Here is a 21820-nt window from a genome sequence, read left to right on the forward strand (position 1 = left end):
CTTGGGGTATATAATAGCAGCCAGGACGATAATATTCATATGGATAAACTTGATTGTAGGGTGTTGGAATACCATTGCTAAATAATCTAACAGCTGACACACGCTTACGCGACATTATTTTTTGTTTACTCTCAACTTAAACTGTACTAACTTTGATCTTTAGAACTTCTACAAGTCCAATTGTTGCAATGGCTGTTCTATCGGCTCAATTTGATTAACAATGTTAATACAAATACGCAAATAAAAAATATGCACTTCAAAATGTCTCGTCAAATAAAAATTCAAATAGATTTCCAATATCATGAAATTACTTCTATTAGTTCGAAGAACTCTTAAGATATTTATACAAAAAATCACAAATATAAAATATATAATGTTTTATTTGAGAAAAATTCTTTATAATGTTAAAAAAAATTAATATTAAATTTTATTTTTTCGCTAAAAATTTTGATTTAAAAATTCCGATGACTCTGCGTAAATATTGAATTTAAATTTTGACAATACATTCGAAATTAACCCTTTAAATTAATGTTATTTAAATTGTTTAAAAGAGTTTTCAATTATTGTAGAAATATTTGATAAAATAAACGTAACTTATTTCTGTTTCGAATTTCATCGCAATACTCATATAAGATTCTTATAATGAATGATCCGATAACCATTTTATATGTATGTTTTACAAAATTTATCTTCTTCAAGGACAAAGCCTATTGAAATGCTTATGTTCGATCCATTATTTCACCTAGAACCCATACAACTAGGGCTTGTAAACCTTGTCAAACTAGCCCCCATACAACTCGTATCTCGACAAAAAGCTGCAAAACAAGTTTTTTGAGATATTTTTGTACAGACTTTTTTACGCCACTTTTTACTTAACTTTGCAGAACTGGAACTAAAACCTAAAGTTTTTTTAACAACATGGGAATCTACACAAAAGTATCTTTCTAAAGATCATAATCATGATGACAGTTTTGCTGTAAAAATAGAAAATAAAGTACTACCGACACAAACCAATAATACCATTTTTCTTTTAAAACTGGAAATTCGCTAAAAACGCAGTGAAATATTTCGGATTAAATTCAACTTTTGTTTGTTAATTTTTACATACTCATGAATTCAAAATATTATACAATTCACAATCAGTGCCGTAACGTTGTAAGTTTTCACTATTCTTCTGTTTTTATGTCAAAAATTTTGTCTGCGAAATATTAATGACATATGATAATACAACAATACGATATCGACAGTAAATTGGATAAATACAATGTCCTTTCTATTAGAAATATAAAAGAAAAATAACGACGTTTGTGAGAATCTTATTGCTTTCATGATGTATGAAGAATAAATATCATTAAAAGTAAAAAGACATATTAACTAAAAATAACGAATTTATTTTTTAAAATAGTTCACTTATTTTTTTACGAATTTCCAATTGTTATTTAAAAATGTTGTTATTGTTGACACATAACTATATTGTCAAAAGAAATTAATGCAATTTTGCAATTTTCAACATCGCTGTCATCATGATTATACTCTAATGTTCTGTTCTGAGATATTAGACTTGCAATTTCAAAATAAAAAGTAGCCTTTAGTTGCTCTAAGCGTATGTTCCCCTTGGAACATACACTAAAAGAACTTTTAAGAAGATCGCTTCAGTGGTTTAGCCTTTCATAAGATACAAAGAAACAAAAAAAACAAATATACATTGATTTTTATATATTTATATAGAATATAGATGTTGGGTATGAAAAATATACATTATAATTTACAATTTTATTACTTATCATAAACGTGTGATATTACCGACTAATAAGCGTAAACTCTAATTAACACTAATTCCTTTTTTTGTTTAATACTAAATTACATTTAAAACACAATCTTTGGTTTTCTAGAAAATCATCAAGTGATCAAATATTTAGATTTTACAATTTTTAATTAACAAATAACATTTGTTCTGAGCTAAAAATATGAGGTTAATTATACTTTTTCTACGTTCTCAACATACACTGTTCATCATATTCTTCAGCATATTTTGATTGATCCATTATATTGGGATTTCTATAACGCTTATGAATGATATAACACAGATATACAGATAATGGTAATAATGCTAAACCTACTGGCATTAAAAAAAGTAAACCAAAACGTTTTGGATCTGTAGATAAAAACTCGTCTTCCTCACTATAATCCGACCAGTATTCCGCCGAATCATCGTTATCATTATCATCATGTACATTAACTTTTAAATAAGCTTCGCGTATATTGTGACCACGAAAACTTATTGCCACACAAGCATAATAGCCCTCATCACGTAGATGTACTTCATTTATTATAAGTTTACTTAAATATACATCTCGGGCGGTGGGTTTTTCACGGGCCGATGTCAACAATTCATAGGCCTGACCATTGTAATGTACTATTGAATGTATATTCTCATAATCGTTGTAATTATAATTGGCGAGTCGGCGAAACCATTTAATTGTAGGATACTCTTCACTAAATACACGACATTGAAAAACCGCTTGAGTTCCCTGATTAATGGTTTTATTTAAAGGATATGCATCTAAAAATTCCGGAATTTTCATAGAGGTATCTAGAATATAATAAAAAAATAAACAAATATTAAGTTTAAATTAAACCAATTTTCAATATCACATCTTACTTTTTATATCCAATTGAAATGTTCTCACTAATTTAACATCTAATATATTACCCATTTTAGGCATAACAGTACATTTATATAGACCAGAATATTTTTCTGTTACATTTTTCAAGTACAAATGTGCTTTACAAATGTTATTTTCACACGGTAACTGTGTCCAGTCTTCATTATCATTTGTGTCATAACAATTGGGAATACCACCCGAATTTTCACCACATTGCTGAAATTTATGTATTTTTTTTAATTTTCTAGTTTTGTATCTACATGATTTTCCACTGGTACTACTTACTTTGAAATACCAATTGTATGTTATATCTGTAGTTTTCGATTCATCTACTAAACCCTTTAAACTGCATGGCAATGTTATATTGTATCCAATTTGCTGTTGTATTAGCTCCGAATTTTCTTAAAATAAAAATTATTATAATTTTGTTTAGATATTTTAATATTAAACTTTTATAATTACAAGTAAGGAGTTATAGTCGGGCGAGGCCGACCATATAATACCCTACACCTGTATACGAATAAAATGTGATTTAGTTTTCATAATAAAGCATTTAAGTTGATTTATACCTTGCCTCAGATATACTAAAGCCATTTACGGTTTAATAAAACTGTGGATATTTAAGTAAAAATTTTTGGAGGTCATAGGGTCAAATGAAGCCCTATAATTATAAAGTTCATCAGGGTCATTAAGACTTGAACTTGGTTTTGCAGCTTTTTGTGCCAAATTTCATTGAATTATCTCCAAAATTGCGACCTTTAGTTAGATTACAATGTTTACAAGCCCTATTCGGGGGTACAGTTGTATGGGGGCTAGGTGAAATAATGGACCGATCTTAACCATTATTAATAGACTTCGTCCCTGGGACAATAGAATATCATGTATCAAATTTCATTGAATTATCTTCAAAATTACGGCCTGTAGTTTGATTACAAGGTTTACATGGCCGGACAGACGGACGGACGGACGGACAAAATCGACTCAGAAAATGATTCTGAGCCGATTGGTATACTTTAAGGCGGGTATAGGACCAATATTATTGTGCGTTACAAACATCAGCACAAAACCAATATACCCTTCCCACTAAAGTGGCGTAGGGTATAATTATAAAAATTTTAATTTAATATTTTTGCAGGGTCAATAACGGAACCTATTCCTTTAAAATTTGCTAAAGGTATTTTGTTGCATTAAAAACTTCATTTTCATGTCAAACTTCGCTCTACTTTTAGTGGGTTTATTGGGTTTGCGCTGTTGTTTGTAATACACAAAATTCCAACACCCATCTTAACGTATAAAAATCGGCGTAGAATCTGTCCTTTTAAGATAACACAAGTCAAGAAAATCGACCTTTTTGTATGTCTTTAAATAAAAATAGCTAATTCCTATTTATTTCCACCCGCAAAGTTCAAAAATCGTTAATAAAATTTTCGACTAGCCCTTGTTTTCAAAAGTTTTTTAACGATATGAAAATCTACACAAAATTATCTCTCTGAAGATTATAATCACGATAAAGATTATAATCACGATGACAATTTGGGCTAAATTCATTTGATTTTTTCCATAAAGTACTACCAAGACAAAACAATAATACCGTTTTCGTTTAAAATTGGTAATTCATTAAAAAAGCAGTGAAAATTTTGGGATTGAATTCAACTTTTTTTTTTTGTTATTTTTAGATACTCATGAATTCGAAATATTACACAATTCTCAATCGGCGCCGTAACGTAGTATCGTTGTAAGTTTGCACTATCCTTTAGTTTTTGTGTAAAAAATTTTAGTCTGTGAAATATTAATGACATACAATTATACAACAATACGATACCGATAATAAATTGGTAAATGCGATATACTTTTAAATATATAATTGTTGATGTTTGTAAGAGCTTGTCTTAATCTCATTGCTTCCAAAGTTTTATATTTGTGTATATGTTTTTACCATCACGATGTATGAAGATCAAGAAAACACAGTAACCAAAAATCACGAATTTATTTCAAAATAATTCACTATTTTTTACGAATTTTGAATACTACTTAACTACTACTTGAATACTACTTACCAGACACTTTTAAATAGTGTCGTAATGCCAAATCGGTCCAGAAATATAAGTAATAGATATTTCTTTGAATATCGATCCTGATATCACAAACTAGAACAACCCTGGGTGCTTCGCTACCCAATCAAAATACAAATAAAAATGTACAAAAATGTCTCACATATAGAATATTATTTATTATCCCAATTTGATCCTATAGTTGCCTTCGTACCCGAATTCCAAAAATAATATAAAAATTCTTATTTTGTATTTTTTATATTTTTTAAAAATTGGCTCAATGAGTTTTTTGGGTACTTTTCTTTTCAAAGAAATATCATTTTTTGTTAATATAAATATTACAGAGTTATGACGTATAAGAGGTTTATCTAATAAGCATGCGCTTATAATATGCACAATAAAATGGAAAAATATACACTGAAATGTGAAAAATATGCACCAAAAAATATTTCTTAGTGAAGGTACATATTAATATATATTCAGATCTTAAGTTTTTGACAACAAATATACAGGGTTTTATAGACTGCTTTATGAACTATAATACCACATTAACGGAAACACGACCTCAAAAATGACAAATATAAAGACTAAAAAACAACTTTAAATAGTTTATATTTAATTTCTGAGAGTGGAAAGCTTGATGAATGTATTTTTGTATAAATTATATTTCTTCCGAATTTTATGGTTTGGTAAAGTTTTTAAGTGAATTATTGATGTGAGAGAGATGTAAGAACAAAATTTCATCAAGCTATTTTTTATATGGACACACAGATGGACAGACTTAGAAATTGTTACTGAACTGGTACTTTAAGGACCAATATTTTGAACGTTACAATTAGCAGCACAAACTTAAAGTACCTTCCGCACAATTGTGGTTTTAAATATTAAACAAAACTATGTACGATTGTATTTAATAGAACATAGTATTTTGTTGTTAAATTGAAATTTGTTAATATTTATTTAAAAATTCTAAATATGTAAAAAATAAAAAATTTTTTGTAAAACTATGAAATACAGGGAAAACAAAACAATTTGTTTTAGAAAAATTAAAAGATATGCAAAATATGCTATACAAATGTTGGAAATATGCAAAATATATGCAATTTTAAGCAAAACATACAATTTATGCATTTATAATAAAATATGCAAAAACAAAACGATGCCATTTTGTAGCAAATTCTTTGATTCAAAAAGTAAACTAGTTCAACGTTATTTTGAGTTACTGACTACAAACAGGCATTTGCATAGAAATCCTTGCCCTGCTAATAAGAATGTGTCAATAATCAAAAAAGTTTTCTTAACGTGCTAAAAAAAATGTACCAAGAATACGGTTTTCTCCATTTTACACCCAAAAAGGACTGAATTTTAAATAAGTACGAAACTGGTGGCTCATAATTTTGAAAGATGTGTTCACAATATTTACAAAAATGTTATTATGTTTATCAATTGAAAAGTTATAAAAGTCCCAAAATGGTACCAAAACCACGTTTGTTATAAATTTTCGCCCCCCTTTAAAGTACGAATTTCGAAAAAGTTCCAGACACCTATCTACTTTTTTTAAGAGTAAAAGTAGATTCAATTAAATTTTTTCTTATGCCCGTTTTCACTTTTTTACAACCAAATTTTCAAATATCTAAAAATAACTCTCCTTAGTGGATCTACATATCAAAAAAGGACATCTACTGTAAAAATTTCATTATTCTTGGATTAGCCGTTTGTGCAATGAATGTGAATCAGTAAGTCAGTAACGCAACTCTTTTACATATATATAGATAATTGCCTTCTTTTGGCACAAATACAAATGGCTTGTCACAAAAGAAACATCTTGGGAAATTTTGTTTTTTTAACCCAGAAGTTGTAAAAAGCCTCCCAGACGAGGGGGTTGACACTACATAAGTTTCATCATCCATCACATAATAAGTGACTTTTTTATAAAATTTTACCTCAATTTTTTGTCTTTTTTTGATACTTATGCTGCATCTTTAAACAGTTGTTAGAATCATTTCTTTCCAATCCAGTTTTCATTTTATTGTCAAACTTTCCCAATATTGTTTAATTTTTATTTTTTTTTTTTGTTAGAAAAGTGTATTTCTGACCCACTGTTTATATTAATTTCATAAATTTTAAAACCAAAAAAAAAAAATGTATGTATGTAAGTATATTCAATATCTTACCTGCATAATCAATGAAAAATCCATTTGTAAAACGATTTCCAACTCCATTTAATAAGAATAAGAATACAAATACGCAATAATTAAACACTCTATTTACTTTAAGTTTATTGCTGACCATCTTCAAGAACCGCAGTAATTTGATGCACTAAACATTATAGTAAAGTGCTGCTGCTGGTTTTTTAATATATTTTATATAAAGTTTTTTATTTATTTATTACAATTTTCTTTACACACACACTCATATATGAAAATCTTTTCTGATTTCTGAAATTAATAAAGTATGTATTACAACTGCATATGTACATTAGACTGGCTCTCGACCTACATATAAAAAGAAATCGCTTTTTTATTCTCCCTCTCAAAATTAGGCTTGGTTCGTTTCAAGTTAAAATTTTTAGAATTATTAAAAAAATTCTAATAAAGTCTTATCGGCTTATTCTGCTTGGCACAAATATGCGTCACAAGCAGAATAAAATTTTTCTAAATACAAAGTTATCAGCCTTTAGTAAGTTCTTTTTTCGTGATCCTAACTAATATACATATACATATCCACAAATATAAATTATTTATTAATGGTAGTGTTTTGCTTTATATTTATTATTATTATTAATATTTTTTTTATTATTAATTGGTTTAGTTCGTTTGCAACACCGAGAGAATAAAAAAAGTAAAAATGCTGAATTTATAAAACACAATGAAGATATTTTCATGATCGCTAAAATTAAAGAATTTATTTAAAAACTTGCATGCCTACGTAAAAATAGTCTGTGCTTTATATTTTTTTTAACATTTTGTTTATGTTAATTTATTAGGACAACCAACTTGTTCGTGGCATTGCCAATGCGATAAACAACTTATTAATGGGAAATTATTTCCTTAAAAAATTAAATTTTTGTTTCAGTTTAATATTTTTCAAAAAAATTACACTGTTCCGCATATAAATTTTGTTTGTGCTTCTTTTAATTTTAAAAGCTTATTGGAATAGATTAAGTGGTCCTGATGTGGTAACAAAAAATGTTTAACACGTCTGCAACTGAAACAAGAACGATATGTTCACAACATGACAATGCTATGTTGTCAAAACCAACGTTGCGATGTCGTAATGACAATAATGAGCTGTTGAAATCACAATAATTCATTGCCGAAATTACACAAAGCGTAATCAAACAATGACAACAAAGCGTAATCAACAATGACAACGATGCGTTGTCAAAATTACAACGGTAGTTGTCGAAATGTAGACACATCCGTAACTTAGGTTTTTCTTGTAATGCCAACAGGCTATAACAGACTTTATTTAGAAAGTATGTTGACCATTGTTATATCTTCTTCTTCCTACAAGATATTTTAACGTTTGAAACTACACTATGAAATAAACAACATTCAAAAAGCCGAACAAATTTGAGCCGTGCAGAATCCGGAAATGACCTCAGTTTTTCTCCATCACATCTGGGATTTAATATGTCATATCCAAAATTTTAAAAACTTGCAATCTATAAGTTTGTTTTTAAAATATAGGCGAAATGTACTGAGGGAGAAATATGTCAGATGTTAGCCTCTTCTTTATATCCATCATCGAAATATTTGTCATAGACCCACAAAAGTATATATATTCTGGGTCCTTATAAAATTCTAAGACGATCTAGCCATTTCTCTCCGTCCGTTTGTCTGTCAGTTGAAAGCACGATAGAGTCCGAACGGAAAGAGCTAAAGAGTTGAAATTTTACACAAATATTCCCTATAGGTTGTTTCGTATTAAAAATGGGAAATATCGGTCCACGTTAACTTAAAGTCCCTATTCAAGTGGCTCCCGAAAAACAGCTTTAACAGTTATAACTCTTTTAAAAAAGCGAGTAAAGCGATGGAATTCCACAAAAATATTCTCTACCAAGTTTTATGAGAATCGGTCCATAATTGACCCTACCCCCCACATAAGGCCCCCAAAGTTAATGACATAAACGTCCATTACTGTCTCTTATGAGCAAGTCTCTTATGAGCACAAATCTCTAACGAATTTTATGAAAATTGATCCATAATTGACCCTACCTCCATATAAGACTCCCTTCAGAGATTGACATTAACCCTCGCTTAAAAATGCGAGTATAGCTTTGAAATTAGAAGTAAGTTTCTTACAAGTCAAAATCTCATAATAATATCAACCTAATGTTTATAGGAGAGCATTACATTTACTGCATACGGTTTGATTGTGGGTATATAAAGTCATAGAATGGACTTTTAGAAGATATAGAACATAGTCGTCTCAAAAAAGGCCAAAATATCGTTTTTCAAATCTTCAGGACACAGTCTCAAATGTAATGGAAAAGCAACTTTGATCCCTAAGTTAAACATTTTTCGGCCTGTGGAATTCTTGGTTTTAATCATTAAAAAAATAAATCGAAAAATTTTAGAAAAATATTCAATAATGGACAATTAAAAAATTTCCCACAAAACCTCATGAACATATTCCGCAAAAATTAATTTATTTAAAATAAATTTATAAACATTTATCCGCAAAATATCGAAGAATTTTAGATTTCACACGCTGTAGCATTTATTAGAAATGTTTTTTTATAGAATTTTTAAATATTTTTTACTTAGTCTTGTTTATTTTATATGTGAGGCACAAAACAAAATCTTTAGAGGAATCATAAATATTAATGTTTTATATCGTTTAACAATTACTTTCAATTAATTTGTATATTTTAATCAATTAGTATTTTATAACTTTATATAAATAAATAGGTATTTTTTTATAAAGTAATTTTTTGTTTGTTTTTCAAATAATTAACATTCACTATTACATAAATACATACATATGTATGTATGTAGGTTAAAATACGAATAAGTAAATTTTTCTTTCTTTTTATTCTTTTTTTATACTCAAGATCAAGTTCAATTATTTAAGCATTTAATTTATCACTTTTTGTTTTCACTTCTTTTTTCTTAATTTTAATATTGCACTTTATGTAAGAAAATTTACAAGTCGTTCATCTTGGTACTAACGAAAATGTAACTCGTTACGTTTGTCACACTTTCGATATTCTTCGTTTGAAATTACAATCAATCAACAAGTGTTTGGACTGGCCCACAAACAATTTACATGCGTCTATATTATACGTTCGTTCGATTCGACATATACAATACAAATAAGAATCATTTATTAAAGAAAAAAACGAACAACGCGACTACCACCACGAAAAAAAGTCTACTAACTGACAGTCAGAAATGCTAGAAAAACAAAACGTTATTGCTTCAATGTTCAAAAATACGGTAGTCAGTTATTCAATATTGTTGACATATTTGTTAAATATAAAAGTTTATATCGGTAGAAGTCGGTATTTTTATACTCTACATGATAAAGTCGAAAAACTTATCCGGCAAAGATCTTGTGTTTTTTGGGATCAACAAATATGTTTTTTTAATATATTAGTTTAAGTTTGACATCAAAAACGTCAAACCTTAAAAAATGCTTTTGTGAAATTATTATAGAGTTTTAGATCCAGTCCTTTAAATAATTTTTTCATTTTATGCCAAAATATTTTGCAAACAATTTGACACATCAGTGATATTAAGTATTGGTTCATTATTGACCCCTACCCAACTTATTGTTAGTCAGTAACTCCAAATAACTTTTAACTAGTTTCTTTTCAAATCAAAGAATTTGCTACAAAATTGCATTGATTTGTTGTTACATTTTTTGTTATAAATGCATAATTTGCATATTTTGCTTTAAATTGCATATATTTGCATATTTTCAACATTTGTATAGCATTTTTTGCATATTTTTTTAATTTTTCTAAAACAAAATGTTTTGTTTTCTCTGTATTTAATATTTTTACAACAAATTTGGTATTTACATATTTAAATATTTTTTAAATAAATAGTGCGGAAGATATTTTGAGTTTTTGCTCCTGATTGTAACGTCCAAAATATTGGTGATGATGGACAGACTCAGAAATTGATACTGAACCGATACTTTAAGGTTCAGTATCAATTTCTGAGTCTGTCCATCTGTGTGTCCATATATAAAGTTAACTTGATGAAATTTTGTTCTTACATCTCTTTCACGTCCATAATTCCCTTAAAAACATTACCAAACGATAAAATTCGAAAAAAATATATTTTATACAAAAATACGTTCATTCACTAAATTTTATTAGAATTGCTATCAATTTTTTCATTTTCGAAAAATTAAATATATACTATTTAAAGTTGTTTCTTAGTCTTTATATTTGTCATTCTCGATGTTGTGGTTCCATTAAAATGATATTATAGTACATAAAGCAGTTTTTAAAAACCTGTATATCTGTTGTCAAAAACTTAAGATCTGAATGAATATCTATTAATATGTACATTTTCAAAGAAATATTTGTGGTGCCTATTTTTTACATTTTTAGTGCATTTCTTCTCATTTTATAGTGCATATTATAAGTGCATATTTTTAATTTTTTAGTGCATGAAAACCCTTGCCCTGGTTTTTACAAATTTAACACTCAATCGAATTCTGAAAAGTTTCTTCCAAGTTTCCATTAATAATGACCATCTTTTGAGAATCAAAATAAAAAAAAACAACGAACATGAAAAAGAAACAACTTCTAGAAGTAATGATAAGTCACTTGTTCCAAAGTTGTTAGACAATCAAAAGAAACTATTTAAACTCGTTTTAGAACAAATTATTTAAGAGCATAATGAAAATTTCTAACTCATTGTTCTTTAGTTATTCATTAACATATATTCATATTACCACCTATAGAGTGCTTACTGTTATTCCAAAAATTAATTGTACATATTCCACTTTTTATCGTAGGTGCCTTTATTCTTTATAGTTCTATTCGTATCATTAAAAAAGTGTCAACATTTACTATTTTATCATTATTATACTTCATACATACTAACATTTTACATTTATCAATTTTATTTATTTATCAACCAACATTATAATGGACTGTGATAATATTTTTTTTATTATCAGTTTTTCTACTGCTGCAGTGGCAGTTCAGTACCTACTGGTATTGTTGTTGTTAAATATTATAACAATCGGATTTTTATGGAACATAAACTGCGTGATGGTCGGCTGTAATAGATTTTTAAAATAAACTAAATAAATTAAGTATGTATTTTAGTTGTAAAAATAATTGGTCTATAGCTTTTTCGATTCAATGAATTCATAACATAATGTTGTCAAGAAACGTTATCTTCTAATGAATTTATCCTATAAAGATATTATTAATACCTACGCATATATACCAGATTTGTTTAGACAGCCTATCGAATATAATCGGTACCAAGTGCTTTTAATATTTTAAACTATTTTCTTTTTGCAATTAAAAACAAAAAAAAACTTTGAATATAAAATTAGCAAGTACGAGTGTAATATTCGGATATGCCGATTTCATGTCCAACATCAAATCGTACGTCGTAAAAAGATATATGCTCACAAGATAATTGTTTTCTCAAAAATAACTTAGGTACTTGTGTCGATTTTTTTGCTAGTAATGACATTTTCTGAGGGGGCCCATGTATGGGGGTCAATTTAGCCCGATTCACATGAAATTTGTTAGAGGTATTTTAGTTTGTAAGCAACTTATTATGCTCAATTATGGACCGATCCAGTAATGAGCTTTAATGACATTTTCTGAGGGGGGTCCATATATGAGAGACAATTATGTCCCGATTTCCATGAAATTTGGTAGAGATATTTGAGTTTGTAAGCAACTTATTACGTTTAATTATGCATCAATCCTCATAAAATAAGGTAAATAGATTTTGGACATATGGAACTTATTAATGTCAAATTTCATCGCTATATTCGTACTTTTAAGCAGTTAAGGCTGCTTAAACTGTATTCCGGGGAGCTAATTGTAATGGACCGATATTGCCTATTTTTAAAACAAACTGCAAAGAGAATATTTATGCATTTCCGTTCGGACTCTATCGTGCTTTTAACAGACAGACTTATGGACGGACATGTTTAAATCGACTTAGAATTTTATAAGAATCCAAAATATACTTTTGTAACCAATATTACAAACGGAATGACAAAATCAACCTTTTAAACCTCTGCCATACATATGTTCCTGTTAAATATATATTTGTAAGTAAATATGAAATTATACTATCGAGTAATATAAAAACTTAAAAATTTTTCCAAATGATAACGAATATTTTGACGTTGTTGTAATATGGATGTTACTTTTTTATATTATTTGTAATATTTGCTAGAAATTTTACTAAAAACTTTCCCAACTCTCCATAAATAATGAAAAGTCGACATAATAGTAAACTACCCCATAGATAGTGTCTGCGATAAATAGATGAATAATCATAAACAGTAGTAAATAAATATAGATATATTTATTACACCTTTTGTTAACTACAATTACATAGGCATGTACATTTTGGCATAGTGTTTGTAACATATGAAATTTTTTACAAAATTGACAAGTTATTTAATATTAAGTTAAACAATTACAATTTATTTCGCATTCGCAAAAAAACTTTATATATACTCGTTCTGTGCAATGGTTCAGATTCATTGGGATTGATTTTCGATATTTTTCCAAAAATATTAACCCATAGACCAAGGCATACTTTCCTAAGGAATAGAGCTGTATTTTATGGGTCTTATTTATAAAAAATTGTTCGATAAACCTTTAATAAATTTTTAAGACGTTAAAACAACGCGAAGATATCTTTAAAATTTCAAAAGTCCAACTTTTTCAGTTAAAAATAAAGGTTTAATATCCTTCTAAATGTTTGGACTTTGAGATTATATAAAAAACTTTATTAGTTAAGGTTTTAGTTTAAGGATTAGTTCGTGCTGTTATAAGGTCTCAAATGTGATCAAAAACATTGTTTGAGACATGATATCTGGAAAATCTGATATAATTAAGAAATTATGAATTCAGATTCAGAAAAGTGTACATTGGTCTCTCAGTTTACGCTCTTTGTGTTTGAGCTATAATTCTTACAAATTATCAAGGATGTTAATAAATTATATTATAAAACTGTTAAGTTAAAATATTGACGACTTTAACATTAAAATCATTTAAATTCATGTGATTTTTTTTATTTCTAATAAGTAATATAAATGTAGGAGACATTGAATTCTATCTCATATCAATAATATATCAGTAGGGTAGAAGGGGGATCCTTCGCCATAGGGGCACATCTGTCAATGCGAATAACTTGAAAACCGAGTAATCGATTTTACCGCATTATTAAATTTTGTTTTCGTTTATCGATTATCTATCATCCCTGAAAATTTGAAACATTAACTTTACAAATGATGGGAGGCAGACATGATTAATTGTTTTTCAAAGGGCTGTGAAAATATTTCACTGTATGAAATTTTTTTGCTAAACTTTTTTAGTTTTTGTGATAGAAAAAATATATTGGTCAGTATTAGAATGTCAATAATAGTGAACAATAAGACATAATAAAATTTTCGATAATATAATTTGAAGCCCGAATAAAATTGAAACTAAACCCCAGAACTGTCCGTGGGGCACATACGCCAAATATATGTAATGCTTGTGATGTAAAACAAAATTTGGTTAAAATATAGAAAAAATCAGTAATAATTTGTTTTCATTTTTTTTTTTTGTTAAGTTTTGTGAAATAAACAATAAATATCTGATTTATTATACTTTGTTTAATCAATTAAGGTATAAAACAGCATAATAAGTTTTTATTTTTGTAATTTTTTCTTTTATTTTACTAATTGCAAATCTGCCCCCCCTTGGCGCATTTACCCCATGGATGGGGCGGTATCGCCGTTTTTGGTCAGTGCGAAAAAGTTAAAAAAAATATGTACATGAGGATGACTTAAGAAAAATTGAAAGGAATAAAACTAAAGCCAACATATCTAACTATCCGAACCAAGAAAAAAATTAAGAATATGTATCGTGGTTTTAATTTGAGGCTGCCTTAAAAAAATGTGGCTCTTATCCCCCTTCTACCCTATGTATTTTCAAAACTCAATATCTTCTTTATTTTTGATAAATATATACAGATAATTGTTTATTTAAGATTATATTTTGCTATTAATAAAAATACAATCAATATTATATTCATATACATATGTATATATGTATACTGCTTAGTCCATATCTGATCTGTTTTTTTTTTCACTATCCTCCTTGAGGCCAAAATGGTTGTCCTGGATATGGTTGCATACCTACGTGTGCATATTGATTTGGATTTATAACACGTGCTATATCCGTATATGTACGCCCACTACGAACTTGCAACAAATTTGAATTGAAATTAACATTTTGCGACAATTGTGACCAACAAAATGATGATGACATTAAGATAATGATGAAATATTTAACACTCAATAGTGAATAGCCGTACATTATTCGTTTTTATTATTTTATTTTGTAAATAAGATATTACTTATAATTTCAATATCATCATGATATTTATACATTTTTTAGTGATTTTTGTTTTGTAATTTTTGAGGATGCATTTTGTTTCTTTTTTTTTCGGCAAAACGGGAAATGAAATTGATAAAGAAAAAAAATATGTATTCTATATATTTCTCTATATATAACGGCAATGTTTTGATTCGATTATAAATTTTGCTTCATGTTTTTGTATCTCACTTTTCTAAAAGTGTGTTTTTAATTGTTTAAAATAAACACAAAAATAAACTGGTCTTTTTTTAGGAGAATTTTAATTATGTTCAAAACTAGTTTTTAAAAATCTTATGGATCATTCCATTATATACACTCGCAACAAAAATTCAATGTAAATTAAATACTTAAAAATATTAGTTTTAAGTGTAATTTGCTATGATCAGTGAACAATTTAATTTATATAAACAAGCCAACAAATTAAAAGAACAACATACACCTTAATTTCTTTTTTTAATGCCGCACTTTCACCCCTAATCTTGTGCAAATATCTTTATTTGTTTAAAAATTATAATGTTATTTGATCATATAATGTGCAAGTTACGGAGCAAGTTTTGCGCCAAAATACTTGTATTAAAATTAGTTATTTCTAGCTTTTTATTATTTAAGGAAATGCAAAATAGACAAAGGCATGTTTTTTTATGATGAATAGTATGGACTCATAGATAAGATATTTGAGGCATATTTTTCAGTTTTTAGAGCATATTATATTATTTTTGTACATATTTTAATGTTTTTTTAATTTATTTTTGATTTTTGTATAATTTTCGTAGTTGTTATTCTGCCAATTATTAAAATTTTTGTATGAAAACTGTTAATATATCTTAAATTAAAAAAAAAAACTTACATTACAGCGAAATCTAGTACTCACAGGATTTTAAGCAAATCTAGTTGATTTTAAGTAGATTTCCCATACAAAACAAAATCTACTTCATTAGTAAATTTCGGCAAAATCTTCACAAAAAAAAAACAAGTAAGAAATTATAGTCAGGCGAGGCCGACCATATAATAGCCAACATCTATTACAATAATAAAATGTGATTTAGTTTTCATAATAAAGCATTTAAGATGAATTAAACCTTAAAAGATCATGTGCTAATTTTTATTTAATTATCTCCAAAATGGCGACCTTTAGTTTGATTACAAGGTTTTCAATAGACTTCGTCCCTGGGACAATAGAAGATCATGTACAAAATTTCATTGAATTATCTCCAAATTTTGCGACCTGTAATTTTATTACAAGTTTTACATGGACGGACGGACCCAGCTAAATCGACTCAGAAAATGATTATGAGCTGATTGGTATATTTTAAGGTACAATTTGGAAAAATAATAGAAAAATTAAATCTTCCTCAATGTCAAAAATACAAAGTGTTAACGGTCTAGATTTGAAGAAAGATTTCTATTAAAATCCACCACTGTATTCGAAACCGTTTTTTAGAAAGTGCAATATTTCGAATTTGCTTTATTTTGAAACCTGAAAAAGAAATTTAAAAACTCAATTACAGCTTCAATTGTATATCAAGAAAAATATAAAATAAAATAAATCAGTTATTAATATTCTAAAATCAAACCAGTCTTATCTATTACTTATACATACTAACAAATTAAATTTATGCTTCATTTTATTATTTTTTAAATATTTGGTTGAGTGACCCATACCTTGAAATTTTGTAGATAATCAAATATATTTCATATTAATTAATATTATTTATTTTTTGTTTTTTTTTACTACAAAACATCTTTTAAGTTATTTCTAAAGAATAATCATTAATTCAGTACTTTTGTGAGTTTGAAATCATTTAGTCGCTTTAGTAATATGTCGTATTATTAAAGAAATTCATAATGAACGCTTTGAAAAATTTATTTCTTAAATTTCTATTATCGGGAATTTATTTGCAAAATCAAAAAGTAGCTGGACAAGCTGTAGCTGTATCGTATGCTAGTACCAATGGAGGCATAGCTTCCGCTTCATCCAGTTCCTCGGCTGGATTTGGTGTTGGTTTTCCACAAGCGGCAAATAATTTTAATCAACCATTTGGTTTTGGTGGGGGATTTAATGCATTCGGACAACCAAATTTTGCTGGGCCAATATTGCCGCAGCCATATTTTCCTGGAAATTTAAGACCAAAACCAAATTTAAATAATGGCCAAGGAAATAAAGTGGGTAACCAGCAAGGTCAACAGGGATTTAATCGGGGTAATAATGGTAATAAAAATAAACCAAATGGACCAAATCAACGTCCCAACAACGGTGGCAATAGACCAAATCAACGTCCCAACAATAATATAAATAGACCTAATAACAATAACGGCAATAAAAACAATAACAATAAGAAGCCAAATGCAAATAATTCAAATCAAGAACAAAGACCTAATCAAGGAAATAATAAACCACAAGCTAATTTTAATGGCAATCCTCAGGGAAAAAAACCGAACCATCAAAATCCTGGAAACAAACCAAATAATAATAACAATAAGAAACCCAATCATGCTGGTAACTCCAATGCACAATCTCGTCCTGCAACTACTGTAAAACCAAAACCTAAACCAGTTGTAACTACAGCCAGACCACAACCAACCAAACCTAAACCAGTCGTAACTACAGCCAGACCACAAACCAATTCAAAACCAAATACCACAAAAAAACCACCGATCACAACTAAAACACCGGTCACCAACCCTCCTAAAGTAATAAGTCCAATTCCACCTTTAAATGATCTACCACATCCTAATGAACCAACAGTAGTTAATCCGAATCAAAATTCACCTGTAAACAACAATGACTTATCTCAAAATCCTAACGGGAATATACAAACACCAAGTCCAGGTTATCCAGAAAGTGGTAATTCACAACCAAATTATCCTCAAAATCCCACTTGGAATATACAAACCCCTAATACTGATCTTCAAGGTAGTAATAATAATCTTCAAACGCCCAATTGGAATATTCAAACTCCAAATCCAAATTTCCCGGCAACAAATTATGGACCAAACACAGCCTATCCACAACCTATACCTCCGCCGCCACCATTACCAGCAGACCAAGGAGATCTTATTAGTGAAATAGTAGAAAATCCACTTTTTAGACCAGTACCTCAGTTTCCTAATAACAACCCATCTTCTCAACCCATACAATTGCCGCCTCCAACATTCTCACCCGTACCTCAAATACCTTCTACTACTAGTCGTCCTCCAACATCTTTACCCGAAAACCTAAAACCAGGCACTATTATAAATCCAGACTCACCATATTATGTTGCTAAAGAAACCGACGATCCAACGTTATTGATCGACATAAGACGGCTTTGATTGAAAGACAAATTCAATAACAATCCCATTTGAACACGATTTTTTTTTTAACTCATCTTTGAAATTCGGTCAATGTCAAAACGTTAAAAGTGTTGTCTTTTATTTATTTTTAATTATTTCCGTATTTTTAAATTTATTTTAAATTTAATTCAGTCGTAATAAGTTTAATGCTCATGTATAAATGTATAAACTCTTAAAATTCGAAATATAACTTATATTTACAGCCTTGCTGATCAAAATAGCAGAAATGTTTTTTTCTTCTAATTGACTATTTATTATAAAGACCATTGTAACCGCCTCCATAACCACTGTCATAACCAGTATTTACAAGCTGTAAACATTTAGTTGCAATCCTTTAAAATCCTGGTCTCACATCAGGGTAACCTCCCTGATGTGAAACTGGAGATCTATTAGATGAACCTGGTTGAATATATGAGTCCGATGTCGATTGATATGAGCTCCTGTTTGAAATGATTGCGGAGTTACATGCCCCAAAGAACCTACATTTGTATGTGGATTTACCATATATCCAATACCGTTGTTATAGCTCTGTTGACCTGTTGGTTGCGGACAACCGGTCGGACTGTAACATGGGCTTAAAGCGGCAGTCGTAATAAGTTTAATGCTCATGTATAAATGTATAAACTCTTAAAATCGGAAATATAATTTATATTTACAGCCTTGATGATCAAAATACCACAAATATTTTTTCCTTCCAACTGCGTATAATTTTTAAAAATTTTTTATACATCGTTAAATGCCATTCAAAATAGTTTTACTATAAAATAGTACAGACTGTCGAGAGTTTTAACGTGAGCACCTGCCGTGTCGGCCTTATCTCACGGTGGTCTTTTTCATCCACAGGGTAGACTTGAGAACGGTCTACCATCGCCCCTTTGTCTTCAATGAAGACTCAGGTGGCAATTTTTGCACATTGGCTATGACCGGTCCATGCGCAAGTACTTTGCTGGAGTACTCGAGCTATCTAATCTCTTGCCAAAGTAGTCACGTTGAAAGACAACCACACTACTATGGCTCTGTTGATTCGGCAACAGCACCTAGAGACGTAACCGGTGGACCGAAGCACGATCCATCAATAAGCCGTAGACATTGTTCTTACTCACAGTGACACGCTGTGGCAAGTCTGATATGAACAGAGTAAACTCTGAACATATCTAGACAAGGAAGGAAAATTAATTGGTATCACTTGCATATGATACCTTTCATCCATCGTCATTCAACCCAGCACACATCTCATTTATTCGACACATTCATAGAGAAAAACATACGACACACTCATTTAGGTATACGGGTGGGGTAGGGACCGCATACCTCTACATTCATTCCGTATCATATACAATTGACTCCAACCCATTTCCAACGCTTAGTCCCACAGTCACTCCTCTGTGGGGTATCTTTTGATTTTCGGCAACAGCACCGAACTTATCCCGAAATATTGACTATTATCATGCATCAGTCTTTTAACCGCCACTTATCATCTTCCCGCGAATTCGGGTTTAAACCACAGCCACTACGTGGATCCCGAAGGAACCTCAACCAACTGACCAGCCAGGACATAGTCCTGCGGGCAACTGGCCACCCGTAGTACCAGATTATGCGGTGCTCTGGTCTGACCTCTGGCAATCTATGCAAGGACTAAGCCAAACAGTAGACTGAGACAACCAATTTTTCAGTCCCGGTCAGACTGGAGGTATTGGGCCCTCTTTATACCCCGGGATTGCAATAACACCAAGGCGGAGGTCTCGCCAAGGTAACATGCCCACGGGGGGAAATAAAATAGTACAATTAACAATTCATACAAACACTGGCGGCCAAAACTAAATTAACTAATATTATATTTATGTGGAATGGTGCATACAATTCCTTATGCTGATGAACTGTTTTAATTATTTATTTATTTATTTTTTTGTTTTAAGTAATATCATTTGTTAAACAAAATTCAATGTTTATGCACAAAGAGGTATTCGTTCTCAATATGAATTGGTCTAACCTAAAACAATTTTGTAGTGTAAAATAATTTTTTAATTAAAACAAGTTAAAAAGTTATAGTCGGGCAAAGCCAACCATATAATAACCTACACCTTTTACAAGAAGTAAAATGTTATTTAGTTTTCATAAATATTTAGTTTTCATAAATATTTAAGTTGAATTGTACCATGTCTCAGATATATGGCTTAAGTATATGTTGAATAAAAATGTCGTAATTTAATTAAGATTTTGAAGGGGGGCTTTTTATAGGGGCTAGGGTCAAATGAGGCCCTATAATTATCATCAAGGGTCATCAAGGCTACTAGCCTTGGTTTTGTAGCTTTTTATCGAGATACGAGTATTATAAACATAATTATGAACTTAAAAGCCCTATTTGTCGGGTTCAGTTGTATGATGCCTATGTTAAATAATGGACCGATATTTACAATTTTCAATAAATTATCGTGTGCCAATTTTTATTGAAATATCTCTAAAATTGCGACCTGTAGTTCGATTACAAGGTTTACAAGCTCTATTCGGGGGTTCAGTTGTATGGAGGCTAGGTGAAATAATAAACCGATGTTAACGATTTTCATTAGGCTTCGTCTACGGTACCATAAAAGATCATGTGCCAAATTTCATTCCAATATATATCCAGAAATGCGACCTGTAGTTTGATTACAAAGTTTACAAGCCCTATTCGAGGGTACAATTGTATGGGGACCAGGTGAAAAAATGGACCGATCTTAACCATTTTCAATAGGCTTCGTCCCTGGAACAAATTTCGTTGAATTGTCTTCAAAATTGCGACCTGTAGTTTGATTACAAGGTTTACTTGGACGGACAGTCCGTCCTTCTGTCCGTCCAAGTAAACCTTGTAATCAAACTACAGGTCGCAATTTTGAAGACAATTCAACGAAATCGACTCGAAAAATGATTTTGAGCTGATTGGTATACTTTAAGGTAGATATAGGACCAATATTGTTGTGCGTTACAAACATCAGCACAAACCCAATATACCCTCCCCACTAAAGTGTAGTAGAGTATAAAAAGTCATAACGTATTTTGTATCAGAGGAACAGTTCAAAAAATCATTGCAGACAATATACGATTTATTTGACAACTTAAGATGCTGTTATCTGCGCCCTTTAACCTCTCGAAGATATTGTTTTTCTCTCATTCAGTAAATTTATGGTCCAACCAATGAT

The 21820-nt window shown here is 29.5% G+C and overlaps 2 protein-coding genes across 7 annotated transcripts; one reads left to right on the forward strand and one right to left on the reverse strand.

Annotated features, from left to right (window-relative positions):
• Positions 1-1705: 1705 nt before the first annotated feature.
• LOC111682635 (fibroblast growth factor receptor-like 1) lies at positions 1706-10080 on the reverse strand. Of its 6 annotated transcripts, none has more exons than XM_023444628.2 (5): positions 9705-10080; positions 6892-7212; positions 2952-3067; positions 2663-2882; positions 1706-2593 (listed from the first exon to the last, which is right to left on the reverse strand). In XM_023444628.2, exons 2-5 carry the CDS (start codon positions 7007-7009, stop codon positions 1989-1991), a joined length of 1059 nt encoding a protein of 352 aa, XP_023300396.2. In that variant the 5' UTR covers positions 7010-7212; positions 9705-10080; the 3' UTR covers positions 1706-1988. The 6 variants fall into 6 exon arrangements, with proteins under 6 accessions (XP_023300396.2, XP_046806798.1, XP_046806795.1 ...); XM_046950842.1 differs by having other exon boundaries at positions 6892-7155; positions 9950-10076; XM_046950839.1 differs by having other exon boundaries at positions 6892-7155; positions 9872-10046.
• Positions 10081-17080: 7000 nt separating this feature from the next.
• LOC111682623 (uncharacterized membrane protein DDB_G0293934-like) lies at positions 17081-18864 on the forward strand. The gene is made up of 2 exons (XM_046950836.1): positions 17081-17867; positions 17910-18864. The coding sequence occupies exons 1-2, from the start codon at positions 17157-17159 to the stop codon at positions 18621-18623; spliced, it is 1425 nt and encodes a 474-aa protein (XP_046806792.1). The 5' UTR covers positions 17081-17156; the 3' UTR covers positions 18624-18864.
• Positions 18865-21820: the final 2956 nt, after the last annotated feature.

This window comes from Lucilia cuprina, chromosome 4, assembly GCF_022045245.1.
Source record: "Lucilia cuprina isolate Lc7/37 chromosome 4, ASM2204524v1, whole genome shotgun sequence".
Classification (NCBI taxonomy): domain Eukaryota; kingdom Metazoa; phylum Arthropoda; class Insecta; order Diptera; family Calliphoridae; genus Lucilia; species Lucilia cuprina.